The sequence below is a fragment of the Xenopus laevis genome, chromosome 1L (assembly GCF_017654675.1).
Source record: "Xenopus laevis strain J_2021 chromosome 1L, Xenopus_laevis_v10.1, whole genome shotgun sequence".
In the NCBI taxonomy this organism is placed as follows: domain Eukaryota; kingdom Metazoa; phylum Chordata; class Amphibia; order Anura; family Pipidae; genus Xenopus; species Xenopus laevis.
Window position 1 is genome coordinate 150,408,655 of NC_054371.1, and position 20,765 is coordinate 150,429,419.

Consider the following 20,765-nt stretch of genomic DNA (forward strand, 5'->3'; position numbering starts at 1 on the left):
CTCTCTGCCTCTTCATTGGAGCACTAATCTCTCTTTATAAGACAGAGTTCATATGGCAGATTTACTTTTGGTAGAGATAACATAGAACATCTGTTCTAGAGACAGTATTTACAGCAGCACATAGCAAGCTTAGAGTTGCTTAGGAAATGGGAGGGGAATGTGATAGGAACATAACCACGTGTTGAAAAAAAAGAAATGTAAAGGTTACTATACCTACAAATTCATGCAAAATTGCTCAGAGTGCCCTTCCAAGCAATTTTTTTATGATATTAGAAGTTTATCATAGATAATGGCAACATGAGTGCCCCCTGCTGTTCTGCTCACTTATATCACTCCTGAGCAGAGAAGCACTGGAAAAAGCCTCCTGCATTAGTGACTTAAGCTTATGGTGGTTGCTTCTGTTGCAAATTCATGATAGTAGTATCAAATCACTCAAACATTTTAGTCTAAATTTAGTCTGTCTAAATTGGATGCATTAAAAAGCTATTGATTTATCTGGTTTTGGTTTATCAGAAAAAGATGTGGCAATGTACTTTTAATAACAGCAGTTGTATGATGTGAAATTGAAAGTTATCTGTGTGGTTTAACTTAAAGGGGACATATTGTGTGAAAAACAGTGTTCCAGTGCATTATAGCTTTTTTAAATATAGAATATAGTCCCACCCATCTGTTCCACTTCCTGCTGCCTCCTGTCCCAGGCTGTGCAGGGGAGCCAGCGGCACACTGTACTGTAGGAAAGGAACCAATCAACAGCTAGACTGACCTGATAGGAAACTGAAGCCTGACTTTGCTTGTGTGATTGCCAATAACTCTCCTACTGTGCTTTCTGGCAGAGACCGTTCAGACACGCCCACCCCTCATTTGAAACCTGGAGAGTTACTGTAGCAGAAATATAAGGAGCTCCAATAAAGAGGCCATTTTAAAGATATATTTTTTGGCCAAGCAAAACCACCACCATATATTATTGCCTACAATATAGGGAGGGACTTCACTTATCCTTATGCCAATTCATTATATCTTGTTCATGTGGTCTATAGGATGTGCTTTGTGGATACTCCAGGGTTGATGGACAACAAAGACCTTATTCCAGAAATATTCAGAGCAATTTGCAGCATACTATTTGAGAGCCTCCTAATTAGCCTCTCTTTGTCTCTCCTCACGTTTCCTGTGTAAACTGGTCCATTATAGCTGTCGAGTAACTGTTATACTGTTTCAATTTCAGATGTTAAAGGCATTCTGTCATGCTTTTTGTGGTTTACTTTTTATTTCTAAATGACATTGCAAATAATTCACTATACTATTTAAAATGTTATTCTTGAACCAACAAATGTTTTTTTAGCTGTAATATTGATGTGGAGGCACCCATTTCAGTACATTGTGCCTGATCTTGAATTCGGAGAAGGAGTCAGCACTTCAGGATAGAACTGCTTTGGGATAGCTATTGTTCTCCCCTTCCCATTGCATTATACCACGACATGGGTCATGTTTGCAGTGCTTAAAGTGCTTCCTAGACATGAGAATAGCACCCAATCAGAAAAAAAGCAGGGGTTTTTACTGCTTTGGTGCTATTCTCATGTCAAACAAATCCTTCAGCAATGGTGTCAGATATCTGCTATCTGGTTAGTTGCCCATTGTGATATCACTCCAACTTGCAGTACAGCAGTAAAGAGTGACTGAAATTTATCAGAGCACAAGTCACATGAGCTTAGGGCTCCTGGGAAACCAACAATATGTCTAGCCCCATGCTAAATTCCAAAATTAGATATTAGAAAATCTGTTTGCTCTTTAAAAAACAGATTTCAGTGCCACAGTACACACATTTGTTTAGGTTTTTTCTAGCTTGCATAAAAAATAGAAAGGCAGCACTCCGATTAAAAAGAAAAGGTGGTTTCTTGTGAGTGCCGCCTTTCCATTTTTTTTGCAAGTTTGATTACAGTGGGAACGCTGGTGGCTGAGCACCCGACAGAGCAGAATGGAGCTGCACTAATCACGCACACATGAGGTGAGTATGGAGCAGCCATAACCCCCCTTCTCTACTTTATAGCTTTTTCCTAGCACAGGAATGCATTTGATCCATATATAAATATTTATAAAATGCCATCATATTCCGCAAGACTTTACAATAAATTGGTGTATATATTTAACATACAGATTACAGACAAATATATAATATAACTGATACAAGAGGGCCCTCCAAGCTAAAATACCAGAAATCCAATAACTAGAATTACAGGCCCTTTTGTGACAACTTGTAAGATATGACAACACCACTCTTGTTTTAGTAGTTAAGTTGTGTTTTATTATAAAACTTTGCAGCCTGACAGAAATTGTTTTCCTAAAATGTCTGTAGCAATAAAAGTCATTTATAAAAAAAAAAATAGAGTTACAGGAAGCCATCTCACATAAAGTTTATTTTAAGCAAATGGTTTTAATTTTCTATCCTTTTTTTCTCTACTATGTAATGTAAAACTGCACCCTGTACTTGATCCCTAACTAAGCTATCTTGAATTTATATTGGTGGCAATATTAACATATTATAATGTTTTCTATTAGCCTTAAACTATGCTGATCCAGATTATGAACAAAAAAAACATATCTGTCAAAATGGTTTCAGATAATAAAGCCAATACCTGTATTTCCATATTCCTTACTCAGAATAAACTTAGTCCAATGGTTCCTGCATATATATCTATATAATACACAAAAGCCATGAATATCTTGTAAATTATATCCTTATAAATGGTGAGTTCTGATGTCATTTCTGTCACATGACTCACTGAAACTTGTGTATTATAATAAATAATGTAACCCCAGTTGCAAAATATGAGGATATTAGAAGTTACCTTGGAGTTCCATGACCTGTATATGGACTAGGGTTGCCACCCGCAGGACTGCCATCAGAAATCACAGGGCCCCATACGACAACATTTCCTGGGCTGCGCCCACCGCAAGCCCCACCTACAGGTCCGCCCACCCCACAGGTCCGCCCCCCACCACACAGTAAAAAAAAAAAAATATTAGTGGCTAAGGTTCCCACATGTTAATAAAAAATAAAAAGATATTGGTTGTCAGGGCCCCCCATAAAAAAAATATTGGTGGCTAGGAGCCCACATAAGAAAAAAAAATTGGTGGCCAGGCCCCCCCCCCAGATTATAAGAAAATTGGTGGCCAGGGCCCCTTAAACGTCCATGCCTTCCCGAAGTCGGCAGCTCTCAGAAAGCAGGGGGGCCCGGATAATCATGTAAGTGTGGTGTGGCCGGGGCCCCCCTTACCCTCTGGGCCCCCTACAACTCTCCCCCCTGTCCCCCCCTGATGGCTGCCCTGGCCACCCTGCCGATATTACAAATTTACCGGCAATGTAGCTGCCGGTAATTTGTAATACCTATAACAAAAGCCCTTGGCCCTCCGACAGAAACTTACCCCTCCCTCATCTTCTGCCCCTCTTGTGATGGGGCCCGCCCCTTTGTGTCACGCTGTACGTGGCTCCACCCCTTTTTATGTCATACTCCGCCCATTTACCCGTGACCCGCCCCTTTTTTGTCGCGGCATTACCACCCCCATCATTGGCCGGTAAATTTTTTTAAAATAGGTGGCAACCCTAATATGGACCTGTATATGGTCATGAAACTCCTCGGTAACTTATAATATCCTTATATTTTACAATAGGGGGTACTTTATTCTCCTTTATGATCCTGAAGAAATTAAATTGAATAAACGTAATATAATCAAGTTTACAAATGCTAACGAGTGGCTGGCGTGACAGAATAACGTTATCAGATCACTTCAAAAAGTCAGGAACATTTCTAATAATGCTGGTTGAATGACTGCACTAATTGGATTTCAGTTAATACAGTGCTGTCTTCCGCATGGATACATAGTGTGACTAATGATCAGTATACATATCGAACTTATATAATTTATGGAATCGATTTATTTAAAATATAAGACGCGTTAACTTTCACGTGAATCAAAGAGCTTTATTTTGCCCTTTTTCAAAATGGCTACGAGAGACTGTCTGACGTGTAACCAAGTACGATGGCCTACCCGGAGATCAAGGCCCCATTGTGCTGACGTGTTCAGGTTGGCTTAATATTTGCCTGCACGATTTACTCAAAACCTAATGAGGATAATAAATTGAGGTTATTGCTAAAAATATCATGATTCAGGGGCATATATGTATTTATATATAAAAGCCAGCTACTAAATAATGAGGTCTATCGTTGGCTTCAGGCAGGCAGCAGTCGCCTAGGCAACGTCACACAAGGTCTGTACTTTGAGAAGCTGTCAGAGGAATCCTGGAGACCGCGATCAGGTATGGAGGAACACAGTGTTACACGGGATAAACTAGTTTAAATAACGAGATAGTATTTTCTGTTGAAGCGGGGACATTTAACATAAGCCTGCTAGGTCAGTGAATACGAGCGAATGCATTAATACATTGGAAGAACACATTTGTCAAAGCATCTTTACCTAGAGGCGCATAACAGGAAGTATCCATGGTAATTATGCCTTATCGATTGTGAGCCATAGAATGGCGATAAGATCCACGTAATTTACTTGGCTAGTTACTCTGGGTCCCACACAAGGGTCATGCTCATCCCAATTAATGCGATTGTTTTAAGATAGAGAATCACTCAAAATAATCTAATATATATTTATTTACATGTGTGTTGTGCAGAATGCTAATATTTAAAAATCTAGATTTCAGATTAGGTGTTCTTCTTACTCCCAATTTAGTGGTCCTAAAATGTGTCCTTTGGGCACCTACCATTTTATGATGTCTTTTTGTTTTCAAGACCCTTGCCATTCACTGTTGGTAGACTTCTAGAGAAAGTCTAGGTTTAGGTGTAACAGTAAGGATCAGGCATTTAGGTTTAGAAAACTGGTAATACCTGTAAAATAGAGCCTGTTGGACATGTTTCACTTACACATTAACCTAATCACTATTGGAACACTTTAAAAAAAAAATCCTAAATGGTTTTCCACAGCAGTAATGAAGCAGCCTGCTGCCTGATTTAAAATCATTTCAAAGCATGGCTTGGTGCATTATAACCTTTACACCATGAACTGCTAGGTAATTTAGTTGTTTAAATAGACCCTTCTATTGTCCTGTTGTAACTAAATTGCCACCAAAATAGTTTTAAAATGATACAGATACAGAATTGGTTGCTATTGTTCAAGTAAGCCTCACACGCCTATAGCTAAAATTGCATTGATTAAAGGGGTTGTTCACCTTTGAGTTAACTTTTAGTATGGCGCAGATGGTGGCATTCTGAAACAATAGGCAGTTGGGTTTTATTATTTGGGTTTTTTGAGTTATTTAGCTTTTTATGCAGCAGTTTTCCAGTTTGCAATTTCAGGTGAACCACCCCTGTAAGAGGCAAGTCCTCTGTAGCTTTCAGATTTGCCAGTGCGTCCCACACATGCAAGTGTGAGAAATCAGCAGAACTGATACTTTGTCAAGACAAGCTAAATGCATTCATAAAAGTATATAGAATATAGTGTGTCATAAGTGCAATTTTATAAATATATAGTCAAGGCAGAGGGATTTGGTTTTACTGTAAATGTGGGGGATAAATTGATACTGTATTTCATCTTTTACATGTAGTGGGGCAATAGTTTTTATCACATTGCTTATTCAAGCGGCAGATTATATTATAATGATGGTGTCATATAAAGAAGTCTGAGGAACCTTTGAGCAGAAACCAATTATCTGAGAATATCCAAAAGGCCATCTCCCATAGACTCGATTTTATCCAAATAATCCACTTTTTAAAAAAAATAACTTCCTTTTTCTCTGTAATAATAAAATAGTACCTTGTAGTTCATCCAAACTAAGATATAATTAATCTTTACTGAAAGTAAAACCAGCCATTTTTTTAACATGATTTTCTAAATTACGGAAAGGTCCATTATCTGGAAACCCCAGGTCCCGAGCATTCTGGATAACAGGTTTATTGCCAATAGATTAGCTGCAGTAGTGCAAGCTAGAATGCTATATTTATTCTGTAGAATATTTTACCATACCTGAGTAAAAAGCTCTAGAAACTCTCTGTTTGTTTAGAATAGGAGCTGCAGTATTAATGTGGTGTGACATCACTTCCTGCCTGAGTCTCTCCCTGCTCTGGGCTCAGATTACAGTAGAGAAGGGAGGGGGGCGGGGGAGAGGAGCAAAGTGAGCATGCTCTTGCCCAGGGCAATGAGGTTTAAGCTGAAAACAGGAAGTCTGATACAGAAGCCCATGTGTACACAACAGAAGGAAAGAAATGCAGTGTTTCTTTTGATAGGGGACTCAGAGCAACATTACTTTGGGGGTTTACTGGTATATTTAGATGGACCTTTCTGATAAGGCTTACTTAGTTTTAACCTTTCCTTCTCCTTTAAGATAGCATAATAAATAGTTGTTTGTTAAATATATAACAAGAACATTTTCTTATAAATTAATATTTAAGTAATATTTTCAAAAGTGCTAACAGTGCTTTTATGGGTGTAGATCATAATAGTACAACCTCACTAAAAGTAGACCTCACATTAGTAGAGTATGGGCAATTCTGCCTTATTCATAAGCACTAAGTGCCAGAACACAGATCCAAAGTACACCAGAGACATACAGTTTAATTAAAATTCTTCTTTTTTTACAGACATGTGTTTTCTACACCTGCTCTCACTTTTATGTGTTTGGCTGGTGGCTCCATTCCCAGCAACTGGGGATAGTCGATACAAACAAGGGGACCCAGTGATGATGTATGTAAATAAAGTGGGCCCATATCACAACCCACAAGAGACTTATCATTACTACCAGCTTCCAGTATGTGCTCCCGAGCAGATCCGACACAAGAGCTTAACACTAGGAGAAGTGCTGGATGGAGATCGCATGGCAGAGTCCATGTACCAAATTGCATTTCGCCAAAATGCGGAAAGACAAACTCTTTGTGAGATGAAATTATCAGTCAACCAAGTGAGTGCTTTACATTGTGTTTTGCCTGATTTTTATTTGTCAAAATGAAAACGTGTGGTATGTTTATAATACTGATTTATCTCTCTTTAGGTAGAGGAACTACGCACAGCTATCGAAGAATTGTATTATTTTGAGTTTGTCTTAGATGACGTTCCAATACGGGGATTTTTGGGTTACATGGAAGAGAGTGGTTTTCTGCCGCACACTCATAAAATTGGACTGTGGTCTCACTTGGACATTAACATTGAATATAATGATGACAGAATTATTTATGCTAATGTCAGTGTACGTGATGTCAAACCATTCAGCTTGGATGATGTGAGGGAGCCACTTAGTCTGACGCACACATATAGTGTACGTTGGTTTCCAAGTTCTGTAACATATGATCGGCGTGGAGATAGGCTTCGGGATTCAAGTTTTTTCCCCAAGAGCCTGGAGATTCACTGGCTCTCAATAATAAACTCTATGGTGCTAGTCTTTCTGCTCCTGGGTTTTGTTGTCATCATCTTAATGCGTGTCTTGAAGAGTGATTTGGCTCGGTATAACCTAGATGAAGAAGGAACAGATGACATGGACCAGGGAGACAACGGCTGGAAGATCATCCATACAGATGTGTTCCGCTTTCCACCATATAGAAGTCTCTTATGTGCAGTCCTTGGTGTGGGTTTTCAATTCTTGGCCTTGGGAACAGGTGATAGCCTTCTGTCTCCCCCACCCCAAACCTTACATTTCCAACTGTAGTTACTGTTCTATGTAATAACCTTCCCCTTCCTTGGAATATTCTCCAGGTATTATAGTCATGGTTCTTCTGGGTCTGTTTAATGTGCACAGACATGGAGCAATCAATTCTGCAGCCATCCTACTCTACGCCCTCACTTGCTGTGTGTCTGGGTACGTGTCCAGTAATTTCTACAGGCAACTTGGAGGAGATCGTTGGGTTTGGAACATCATACTTACAACCAGCCTTTTCTCAGGTATAAATCATTCCTAAATCCTTTTCTAGTCTTTAGCACAGTCCATGTCTGCTACAGTCAAATTATATAATAAATTATATTCATGTTAATTCACGTTTTTAAGGAGAAATAGCTTATATTTTGCTGATGTATTTGTTTACTGTTGGAATATATGGTAAAAGTGTGGTTATTGGGCTGGTGCTCTCCATTTACATGTACCCCTTTCCTTTTTGCAGTGATTATTTATAAACCAGAACCTTCTGTACAAATACCCTACTATGAATCTTCCCTGTTCTGTAACTTGAAGTGAAATCTCTATAACCTTTCGCTTTGAATACTTCAATACAACCATAATTTGCTTTTGCTCCTTGTTAACTTTGGTTTCTTTATTCTCAGCACCCTTTTTCCTGACATGGAGTGTTGTGAATTCAGTGCACTGGGCCAATGGCTCCACCCAAGCTCTCCCAGCAACCACCATTCTGCTACTTCTCACTGTGTGGCTGCTAGTTGGTTTCCCTCTCACTGTAATTGGAGGTATCTTTGGAAAGAACAGCGCAGGACACTTTGAGGCTCCTTGTCGGACTAAGAACATTTCCAGGGAAATCCCTCGTCAACCCTGGTATAAATCTGCACCAGTACATATGGCGATTGGAGGCTTCCTTCCCTTCAGGTATTTTACTTATGTAAATCTTATGCTCTGGATGTAATAGGTAGAATATTTTCATGAATTACATGAGTCAGTCTATTTTTTTTTTTTTTTTTTGGAAGAAATATGTTATATCTTGGTGTGATGGCACATATATAACTAAGCCCCGGAATATCAGTGCCTCTATCAGTACCCATTGCTCTAAGGCAGCACACTGTATGTATGCTAGGTTTGACTTGGAATAATAGGCCTAAACTGAAGGAACATCGGAAGGTAGATTTTGGCTAGAAGCTAGCTCTGCCTTAAGTGACACAGGACTGTTGGGTGTGTGAAGCAAAACATCTGTACTGTGCTGTACTGGCGTTGCTATTTGGATAACCACTGTGGGTTATGGTTGGGTGCGGGACATACTGGGGAAGTACACTCCTCCGAAGCTCCCAGATTCTTGCATTCTTCACTCAGCTGCTTTGAGTCTCTGCAGCAGTTGGCCTGGTTGTTGATTGTATCAAACACTCTCCAATCAGTTCGCATAAAGTAAAAGCTTCACCTGTTCTCTCCAGCCACATTAGCTAACTGTCAAAAATTTATGAAGGGTCCCCAACATTCGCAGACAAGCAGGTGTGGATTTTACTCACTTTTAGGCACATTGAATTCAAATTAACTCAAATCTATGCCAAAAAATGTATACAAAATAATGTTTTCTTTTCGTGTGATGATGGACTGCTGCTTTTTTTTGTGTTGTGTATAATAAAATTTGGCATGATTTATAGTAACATAAATGGGCGTGAGTTCAAATGAAATAAGGTTGTGGTACACACCTTATTTCAGAAAAATTATCATGTCAAACGCTGCTCCAGATTCCAATTGTATTTCACAATTTTGATCTTTTGATTTGAGCATATTACTTGTTTATAAAGTGTATTCTAGCTGAACTTATTTAAGTGAGATTACATCTGCCATAGAAGCTAATACTACATGATTATTAATGTAGATTCTGAATGTAGTGGTTTCAATGCTGACATGCAATGTGGATCTGAAGTTATTTCTAATTAGCCATCAATAAAGAAGTTTTTAGTGTGTGTGTGTGTGTGTGTGTGTGTGTGTGTGTGTGTGTGTGTGTGTGTGTGTGTGTGTGTGTGTGTGTGTGTGTGTGTGTGTGTGTGTGTGTGTGTGTCCGCACAACATATTGTAAATGTGCCCTGTGTGTATGCAACATAATGTAAATCTGCCCCCTTAGCTAAGTTAAAGGAAAAGTAACACCAAAAGTCTATCAAAGTAATTAAAATATATTGTACTTTCACAAAGACTACTATAATTTATATAAATAAGCAGCTTTGTAGCCATAGGGGCAGCCATTCAAGCTGGAAAAAGAAGAAAACACACAGGCTTCATATCACATAACAGATAAAACACCATTGTATTGGACAGGGCTTGTCTGTTATGTGCTATGTAACCTGTGTGTTTCTTCTTTTTTCCAGCTTGAATGGCTACACAGCTGCTTATTTATATAAAGTATAGTAATCTTTTTGAAGCAAACACACAGCTTATATCGGTGCAGGAGAACTGTATATTAAATGTTAATTTCTTTTAAATGCTTTCATTTTTTAGTGTTACTGTTTCTTTAACTAGCAACAGCCCAGAACATGTGCAGCAAATCGGCAAAAAAGAAAACTGAGGGCTACGGGGTATATTTGGACTCTCAGGATGTTAAACTAACATTTTTTTCAATCTTGTCTTTTGCAGTGCGATCTCAGTGGAGCTATATTATATATTCGCCACAGTTTGGGGCCGGGAACAGTATACGCTGTATGGAATCCTGTTTGTTGTGTTTGCTATCCTACTGAGTGTGGGAGCTTGCATCTCTGTAGCTCTGACATACTTCCAGCTGTCAGGAGAAGACTATCGATGGTGGTGGCGCTCAGTTCTAAGCACAGGGTCAACCGGAGCATTTATTTTTCTCTATTCGGTATTCTATTACTGGCGCCGTTCTAACATGTCAGGAGTGGTTCAGACTGTCGAATTCTTTGGATATTCTTTTCTAACAGCTTATGTTTTTTTCTTAATGCTTGGGGCTGTCAGCTTTACCGCATCACTTCGGTTTATACGCTATATATACATAAACCTGAAGATGGACTAAGAGGTTGTATCAGCAGCAGCCTCTGTGCTTTATGTACTACATTTATCAGTATGGACTAAATATGGAAGAAGGGAAATACTATTTATAGTTCGGTGATAAATGATTTTGCAACAGTTGGGCAGTATAATTATCTAGTAATAGACTGTGATCTGGAGAATCCGAGAAGCACCAACAGCATGGCACAGGCATCAGCGACTATGGGGCATGTTAGCATAAAGCTATGTAAATAAAGTGGCATTAGAATACAATTTACTTTGCCACTTTAACTCCACGGTAAGCCTTTCAAATCACATGTACTGAGCAAAGCAAATGGGTGGCAGTGTGTAAAATTCTAGTGGTCAGAGGTGTTAGCTTGAAAACAAAGCATCAAAGCAACTGGCACAAAATTTTACATTGCTTGCTCTATGGTTTTATTGCTTTACTATAGTTATTCAAATGTGCACAGTGAAAAGCCTGGGTTATCTTGAGTAGAAAAGCCTGCCATTCTTATTTTGAGCATATGATTTCATAAATCCCAGACATAAAAGCATGTTTTTTTTTCCTGGAAAGGATTAAAGTCACACTGGTACCAATAATAATAAAGTTGCTATTTCCCAGCTTGCCTCTATGTGCAACTGAAGCCCTGGCACAATATCAGCAGAGGGCTGCTGTACCTATTGCTCTATGTAGAGGAGGTCAATGCCAATTCTAAATTACCCAATGCACTGCAGACTTTATCAGTCTGCCCCATATTCTTCAGGACAAGCCTTTCTATTTCATTTCAGATTACTGTTATAAGGAAAATGGGTGATTTAGTTTCCCCCCCACAGTGATTAGTAACTCCCTGGATGCAGTAAAAAAAAAACTGCCCTAGTTTGATTTTATGGCAATCACCACATTGCATTTTACAGCAATTTGCCCCATTAATCTATTGATTGCCTAGACCACAAAACACTCAGAATCACCCTGTGTTTCATTGAACTTGGCTGCTGCCCGCATTATTATAATTATCATATTATAATTAATTGGATCTTTTGGTGCCCCTGTAGGTTTCTTTTTCCTCTCCATACTTTTCTTTCTAAAGCAAAATATTTTTTGGATTGTTTTAACAGGCAGTCTCTTGTATGCTCTCTGGAAATCTGTACAATATATTTATATATTGGTTTTTCTTTTTACATAATAAATAATCATGTTTTTTTTTTCTTTGGGGAGTTGTGTTTGCTGACAACCACACTTAGCCACATATTGGGCTGTATAAGACCTCCTCAGGACAAGGAAAACCAACAACCTTTTGGGTGCCAATTTGTAATGCATCGACTAGTGACTACTCTTGAACAAAATGTGCCCTTATACTGTTTTCTGGCCTGCTTTCTCAAGTGTTCAACATGTCCATCTAAAGCAGTAATGACATGGACATGTGCACCAGGCCCAGACTGGCAGTCTGTGGATTCTGGGAAATGCCAGAGGGGCTGCTGTATGGTTGCCACCTTTTATGGAAAAAAATACCGGCTTTTCTATATTTTTATGGTTTTTCCCTATAAATAACATTGGCATCAAGCAACACTTTTACCGGCCAGGTGGCAACCCTAGGCTGCTGTAGGTTGCTATAGTATAGACCAAGCAACATCCAAGGGGCTGTAAGCAACTTGTTGCTCATGAGCCACTGGTTGGGGATCACGGGTATAGACAGTCACTATTTAGTGGGCTTCTGTGTATTTGAAATGCTAAGGCCTATTTTGAATCCCTGGCTGAGCCTAATGTGCACACAAGTGAGGTTGTACTACTGTGAAGAACAGGACCAAGACTAGCAAGATTTTTAAAAAAGTGTGGAACTGTCACGTGGGGGTGGGGTCCTACAAATTGGTATCCTTTAAGATTAATGGCTTTCCTTGTGTTTTAAGGCTAATGTCACACCAGACAGGGACACTAACAGAATCCCATTGTCAATGTACACACGGCCGATTTTGGCCCAAAAATGTGGATGAGCACTTTCAGGTCAAAATCGGCTCTGGCATGACATTAGCTATAAGGGGATGTTCACCTTACAATGAACTTAGTATGACTTGGTCAATGGTATTCTGAGTGATTTCACTGTAATCAGATAGTTATGATACCAAGAATCCAGGCAATAATTTGAATGACTGAGAAATAAATGGAAGAGGGTCTGAATAGAAAGATAAGTAATAAAAAAAAAAATAACCACTGAAAATCATCTCGGCATATCAATGTCTAGAGCATAAAAGTTATTTATAAGATGATCTATCCCTAGTAGGTATATACAGACATTTGGCTGCTGCAGGATTATAAATATGCAAAACGGGAATTAAAGGTGTAAATAATTCAATGTGCAATATTGGGGGAAATAATATATTTGTATTTGCTGTTCTTATGTTTCTTTTACAGGTAAACAGTTGCTAAAATGAAAATAAACTTCTGTTAAATAAAATTTTTTTTTAACATTCTCAAGTATAAAGTAAGGGATTACAGAAATAGGACTGAATCTGTGTGAGCTTGTTCAATGGTGGAAGGTATTGCACACCAGTTTTCTGCACTATCCAGCAAGACCTATTACCAAGGCAATTGTGTACACTTTTTCCACCAAAGGCTTATAAAGATGTTGTACAAAAACAAGTAGTCTTAGGCTACTTACTTAGGGGCAAATTTATCAAGGGTCGAATTTCGAAAACTTCGAAATTCAAATTCAAAAATACCAACCGAAATTAAATTGAAGGTTTTTTTTGGCCGAATACATAACTTTCATACGATTGCTGTCTGTCAATTAATGGCCAGAACATTGTCTGATTTGTTTTCTTTACTACTTTAGGATTATTTAGGTGGTTATTTACTAAAACTTGAATGTATCTCATATTTTCATTAAACCAAGCTTGACCAAACTCCCATCCATGATTTTATCTTATTTATCAATAAAATAACTCAAAAAGTTGAGCCGAGAAAAAACGATAAAATCCAGCAAAAACTCAAATTGTATTTTATTCCCGAATCGATTTTTTTGGATTATCGGGCTAAACCCAGCACACACCACTGTATCTTTAAACTGGGAAAGGGAGATCTGCCATTGACTTATATGTGACCTCGACAGGTTTGAGTTGCTGGGTCCTCGGATTCAGGGTTTTTTTCCATGAAAATTTTGAGGTTTTACCGCAAAAATCTTGACCATCATGGTCCATCCATTGGAACAAACGATCATCCATCGAACGTGGGAACAAAATCTGCACATATATGGCCAGCTTTACTCAGATGGCTGCTTATATAACAACGATAGATAATTAGGTGCTTCTTGTAGCCCCCTCCCCCCTTATAAAACAGAACACTATTGGAGCTTATGACACACACAACATGCAATGGGTCATCTACCATTGTTGGCAAAGGAAACTGCAACAAGAAGGCAATCATTACTGGAAATTACTTCATACAGCAAAGTAAGGGTAAAAAAATCAATATAGGTAATTAAATAGGTACAGCAAACAGTAATCAAAATGCATTTTACATACAGTACTGAGGATTCTGACACAGATTGATCCCACTTTAAATAAATTGTGAACTACAGTATATATTGTGTGTCATTCCTTGTACTTGTACCAACTGGGTTTTTTACATTACTCTCAAGGGCAATGGTTTTCAATGATCCTCTGCACTTAAGGACAAAGAATCTCTGATTTATTTGGGGGGGGGCAATTTTAGGTCTTGTGTTACAGGGGTTCTTTACCTTCAAACACTTTTTTAGTTAAGTTGTTTTCAGATTGTTTCTGAGTTTTTCCAATATTGAAGTGTAAAGTTTAATTTTCCTGTCTCTGGTGTCTGGCAGGTCAGTAATCCAGGTGCAGATTCTCAACTGTTACAATGTGCTACATTACTTGATACATTTCTCAACTGAGCAATTCTAGCAACTATTGTATCATTCCTAACTGCCTTTAATGAAACTCAATCCCTCCCCCCCAAAAAAAAGCTGCTTTAGAAAGACATAAGAAGGTGAAATGACTGAACTGAAATAATTATTGCAAGGTGAACAACCCTTTTAAAAAAAAAACACTGGCCCTGAATACTTTACATCAGAACACCACGCCACTAAATATATATATATATATAGTCAGTTTGTTCAACCGGCACTCACCATCGATCAATCACGTCCCTGGTGCTTCTTCAAAAAAATGGCATATAAATATGTAGTTAAGAGCACTCACGGGTATTGTGAAAAAAGCTTTTATTGGAGTGTTACAATTGGATGTGGGGTAGATTGTAACACTCCAATAAAAGCTTTTTTCACAATACCCGTGAGTGCTCTTAACTACATATATATATATATATATATATATATATATATATATATATATATATATATATATGTGTGTGTTAAGCTTGCATGAATCACTACAGACACTTTGTTCATTTTAAAAGTTTTATTGAAACACGGGCACAAGACACAAATCATATAAATAAATCCTGTCCACTGGGCACATGGCTACAACCATGGTGAGTTCCCTCATTAATCTTTAACCTTTGTGGACTACCAGTTACACACGTATGGTGGTAAACCACCAAGCTTATTTGGGGATTGCTTAGCCTCCTGGATTTCCTCTCAACATCTCAGTCGTGGACATATGAGATATACTGTATGTGAGTGTGTGTGTGTGCACAAAGGTGCACTCCACCTTCACAGAAATGTGCCTGAGTCAATTAGTATAGCAATACAATATGGCAATGCACTCAACAGTTTCAATCAAAAACATTTTTGACAAAAAATTTTTGTAAACCAATATTTCAGTCACAAAATAGGGACCATGTCTATTGCACTGTATTAGCCACCTTTCTTGAGTAATCAGTGCAAAGATCATTGCATAGACTGTCACTAGGGAGTGGGGGCTGTTTGGGCCACTGTGTACTTGAAATTCCAGGGCCTATTTTGAATGCCAGTCCAGACCTGCCAAAAGCCCTTTGTACCTTATTGCCAGTCTTAACAGGGCAACATGAATATATACTGCTTTTCAATAGTATCTTTTTGGTTGATTTATATGTATCTCTCTTTCTATTATATCCATTAAGGATGCATAGGGTTGCCACCTTTTCCCAAAAAAAATACCAGCCTTCCTATATATTTATAATTTTTCCCTATTAATAACATTGGGATCAACCATCATTTTTACAGGCCAGGTGGCAACCCTAGTGGGAAGGCAAGCCCAGCGCATCCTTAATTATGTCCCAACAGAATTCATAATCTTTTGTCAAACCTTGTCAAGGGGGGGAAATGACTCGACATAATGACTGAGTAACTCTTTTAGAAAATCTGTGATGGTCCATCAGAAAATAATCCCAATATAAAATAAAGTAAAACAATGGTTCTCAAAAACATTTCTTGAAGTGTACATGTCCAGAATTTTCTTGCACTAGTACATGTGGGCTAATAAAGCTTTGGGTAATTCCAAAACAGTCAAACAGTGCCTCTCTAAGATTTTAAATCTTTCTCTCCTTTAAAACAATACAAGGGAGCTATTGTGAAAACGAAAATATAATATAAGCTTCATCATTCTAAAATAAGACATTTTCGAAAAAAGATCAATTGAAAATTCTGACCTATTTCTGAAATAATCAAGTTTCTCTTCACTCTCCTCCTTTAGCATCGGTTTCTTTTTGTTTTTCATGCAGGAGGTGGGAGTCTGATTTTGAATGACAGTTAAGTCATAGACGCAAAGATCTGATTGTACGAATCGAGGATTCGTACGATTTTCGAACCGTGTGTGGAGAGTTCCGACATTTTTCGTCCGGCGGAGATCGGTCGTTTGGTCGATCGGCCAGGTTATAAAATTTCTGTCGGCTGCCGATAATATCTCTGCGTGTATTGCCGATCGTACGATTTTCAGTGGGAGACTGTGGTGGCCATACACGGGCAGATAAAGCTGCCGATATCTGTCGTTTGGACCGATTTGACAGCTTATCTGCCCGTGTATGGGGGCTTCCGACAGGTCTTCCCGATCGATATCTGGCCACGATATCGATCAGGAAGGTTGGATTTTTACCCGACCGACCCGTCGGAGCCGCTTGGCACATCGTAATTCGATCGTTCGGCCATACGGCCGAACGTTCGAATCACCCCCGATATAGCCACGCAGTTTAGTGGCATATCGGGGAAAGATCCGCTCGTTTGGCGATGTCGCCAAACGAGCGGATCTTGGAGTCTATGGCCACCTTCACTAGCTTTGGTTGGACATAGATATTGTACGATTGCTGTCAGGGGCAGAACATTGCTGATCTGTTCTTTATTTGATCTGACTGGTAAGACTTTGATCTGAATGGTTAGTGGTGGGTCGGGAGATGGGAAAGTCCGATCGTACGATGATTCGTACGATCGGATCTGTGCATCTATGGCCAGTTTTTTATACTGCCTTTGGGGAGTGCACCAAATCCACTTTTTTTTTTTTTAAGATTCCACCGAAGGATACAGGAAAACTATATGAAATGCTTAAGTAAGTACGTTTCAGCTCGACTGCCTTCATCAGGGTGTTGGTTTGCCATATTGCAACAATTTGTGTCAGCAGCACTTTGGAAAGTACAAAATTCATTCATTCACTTAAGTTTTTACTATACGGTTTTCAATACGAGGTTCATTATGTGTGATATTGTATGCTTGTGTGTATGCTTGTGTGTGGTGCTTGCTCAGGACATTCTTTTCCCCTGACGTTTGCCTCGCACTATTCGGTCCTCCTGCCAGCAGATGGCGACCAACGGGAAATCCGAGTTCCTTATTGCGACTGTCACCCACGTGGACTAGACAGCTGTAGAGAGCTGCCGGTTCTGTTCTGTGGGCTAGGCGGAATATTCTTATCCGGTCCTAATGGCTCAGATTTTGGAGACGATCCTAACCAGTTTGCTGCAGCCGGATAATGCTGTTATTCAGCAGGTATGAGGGATATTGAGGGATATTGTTGGAATTTAGTTGTGAGGAGAGAATGGACAGGCTTGGCTACAAATAGTGTCACTGCGTGGCTTTGAACGTGTATACGTCTGTAGCATGAGATACTGAAAGAACGCAATTTACTTTCTGTCACAGGTGTAAACCTGCAGTAACCAATAGCAACCAAAGCCATTTGTTTTTTTCGATCAGTCATAGGCTAGCGGAGTGAGGGGGTGACACTGGGCTTGTTCTCGCTCTCCACCGATATTATAAAGGGACAGTAACTGACAAATAGAGTTTTCTATAGATGCCTGCTTACTCTGTGTTTGTAAAAAGTCTCCTACTGTCCAATTAAATGCTCTAGCACTAGAGCCTTTTATCTTGCCCCCCCCCTCACTTTGCATAGTAGGTAAATGATGTAGAACAGTATCATTTTAGTTGATATGTAATGCCAAACAAGATATGTAAGTGTTCAGGGGCTGAAAGCATTGTTATACAAAAATAGTACAGGTAGGGGACCTGTTAAACCGAATGTTCAGTACCTGGGATTTTCTAGATTCCTTAAGTCTACCATAAAATCATGTAAAGTTAAACAAACCAAATAGGATTGTTTTGCTGCCAATAAGGATTCATTATGTCTTAGTTTGGATCAAGTACAAAATACTGTTTTTTATTTTTACAGAGAAAAAGGTAATTTTTAAAAAAAAAAATTAATTATTTGGATAAAATATCTATGGGAGAAAGCCTTTATGTATTTCACAGCTTTCTGGGTAGTGGATCCTATACTTGTACTGTTGTTTTATTTCCAAATAGTGGGCAGACAACCTTAAAGCGATACTGACAGTTCCCCTCAAAGCCGCCCCCAGCCCCGCAAACCTTTGCGCAGCTGACACAGCTAACTGATCTTCTGCCATGCTTCCGTGATGCTGGGCTGAGCAATCCTTCCATAGTCTGAAGTCTTGTTTTCATTCGTAGTCAGGAGGGATCGCTCCGCCCCCAGCCCAGCGTCACTAAAACGGCACAGAAGATCTTTTAGCAGTGTCGGATGGTCGGGTCAACGCAGGTTCGCGGGGCTGGGGGCAGCTTTGAGAGGAACTATTCCGGGTGCAGCAACTACTTGATACTGACGCGTTCCTATGATTTTTATAGGAACACCTCATTATCGCTAGTATTTTCACTTTTTCAAAGGTATTTTCACTTTTGTTTTAGTTTGTGTCACATCACAAAAGATAGGAATGGATAACCTTTGGTACTCAATAGTGATGGGCGGGTAGGGAGCGGGCAGGTTAGGGTCGGGTGCGGGTCGAGAAATTCTCGACCCGCACATCACTAGTACTCAAGATGTTGCAAACTGTAGCTTTTTCTTCCCTGCAAGTGGCATATTTTATTCTGGGACATCAGGCATAGCAAATGATGATGAGCCATACCCAGAGGCACGTTTTCCTATATATATTTTTCAGTTATATAAATGTCATGTAAACTAGTATAGCTGCAGTATTTTGTGCTACTTTTTCCCCTTTTTTTTCTTACCTGGTCTCTCTCTCTCTCTCTTAGGCCACAGCTCAGCTGAAAGAAGCTTTTAAAGATCCACAAATCATACCAGCATTGTTTGAAATATTGAGAGGATCCCAAGAACTACAGGTATACATGAATACACATTGCAGCATTTTTAAATGTAGTGTCAAGAAGAAACATTTGCTTTTGGATTGTTCTCCGAAACCAGAGAAAGAATCAGTCTTTAAAAGTTGATTTGTGTACTGCTTTAAAGGGGTCGTTCATCTTTAAGTTCAACTTTACAATGTTAAAGAATGGCCAATTGTTAGCAACTTTTCAATTAGTCTTCATTATTTATATTTTATAGGTTTTTAATTAGGTGCTTTTTTCTTTTGACTCTTTCCAGCTTTCAAATGGAGGTCACTGACCCCATCTAAAAAACAAATGCTCTGTAAGGCTACATATTTATTGTTACTATTTATTACTTATCTTTCGATTCAGGCCCTCTCCTATTCATTTTCCAGTCTCTTATTCAAATCAATACTTGGTTGCTAGGTTAATTTGGACCCTAGCAACCAGATTGCTGAAACGGTAGACGTGAGAGCTGCTGAATAAAAAGCTAAAGAACTCAAAAACCACAAATAATAAAAAATCAAAAACAACTGCAAACCGTCTCAGAATATCACTATTTACATCATACTAAAAGTTAATTTAAAGGTGAAAATTTCACCCAATATCTTACTAGTAAGGGCCACCAGTTCCACATCACTTTGTTCTTGGTATAGTTTCTCACTGGGCAAGGATGTGTTACAAGTGGAAATGTATATTGAATGTAATTGCATTATGTAATAAAGGTATACATCTTAAATGCATTGCCCAGTCCCTGATGTGCCCCATTTTATGCGGGATTGATATATGTGTCTGTCTTTTAAAACTACACCTTGCTTATTTGTCCTAGATCCGACAGTTTGCTGCAGTTTTACTGCGGAGGCGTCTCAACAAACATTGGAAAGCAGTACAACCAGAGCAACAGCACAAGTAAGTGAAACATTTTTTCCTGCAACTCCCCAGGTATACGGTTGCTTTCAGTGTCCAACGTTTCAAGTGTTTCAAAGAGCAACTTTCTGCCTATAGCAAGTGTGGTGGTAATAAATTGACATATGTTTGCAGGCCAATGCTCATTGTAAGTTGCACATCTATTTTAGGCAAATCATATAGCTCAATGGAAAGCAGGGGCAGACAATGGCTGTCTGTTTACCCAGCACCAGTAGGAAGACTAATGCTGTGTGACAGTTGAACGTTGGCACCTAGCAAATATTTAATTTTAGAGGAGATTGAATTTTGATGCTAAATGGCAGATGTATGTATAGAGTCTGTTGATTAATCTACATTTTTACAGATCTTGCACATTTTAGTAGAAATCTTTCTACCTTTTCGTTGGGATGAAAAGTTGTATTTACACCACATGAGCATGTTTACAGTACAAGACAAGTTAGGAGTCAAAATATACATAGTACTTGAAAGGAAAATTATACTCCCAACCCCCCCTCCCCAGTTTTTTTTTGCATGAAGTTCATTCAGGTGTCTTTTACATAGACACCGGATTTCACAGTTTGAACAGAAGTTGTGATAGTCCAAATTTCCCATCCTCTTTGGGATGAAATTTTAGGCAACCCTTCCCTTACCTTGTT

The 20,765-nt window shown here is 39.0% G+C and overlaps 2 protein-coding genes across 4 annotated transcripts in view; both read left to right on the plus strand.

Moving 5' to 3' along the window:
• Window positions 1-4,138: 4,138 nt before the first annotated feature.
• On the plus strand, window positions 4,139-11,876 carry tm9sf1.L (transmembrane 9 superfamily member 1 L homeolog). Of its 3 annotated transcripts, none has more exons than XM_018248988.2 (6): window positions 4,139-4,312; window positions 6,642-6,958; window positions 7,049-7,649; window positions 7,747-7,932; window positions 8,308-8,581; window positions 10,301-11,876. In XM_018248988.2, exons 2-6 carry the CDS (start codon window positions 6,644-6,646, stop codon window positions 10,692-10,694), a joined length of 1,770 nt encoding a protein of 589 aa, XP_018104477.1. In that variant the 5' UTR covers window positions 4,139-4,312; window positions 6,642-6,643; the 3' UTR covers window positions 10,695-11,876.
• Window positions 11,877-17,397: 5,521 nt separating this feature from the next.
• The window catches only part of ipo4.L (importin 4 L homeolog), a 33,387-nt gene continuing 30,019 nt past the window's right edge, over window positions 17,398-20,765 (plus strand). Inside the window, exons 1-3 of the mRNA XM_018259340.2 lie at window positions 17,398-17,586; window positions 19,135-19,221; window positions 20,033-20,112. Coding sequence (XP_018114829.1) covers window positions 17,521-17,586; window positions 19,135-19,221; window positions 20,033-20,112 — 233 coding nt within the window. The 5' untranslated portion in view covers window positions 17,398-17,520. The remainder of the gene's footprint in view (window positions 17,587-19,134; window positions 19,222-20,032; window positions 20,113-20,765) is intronic.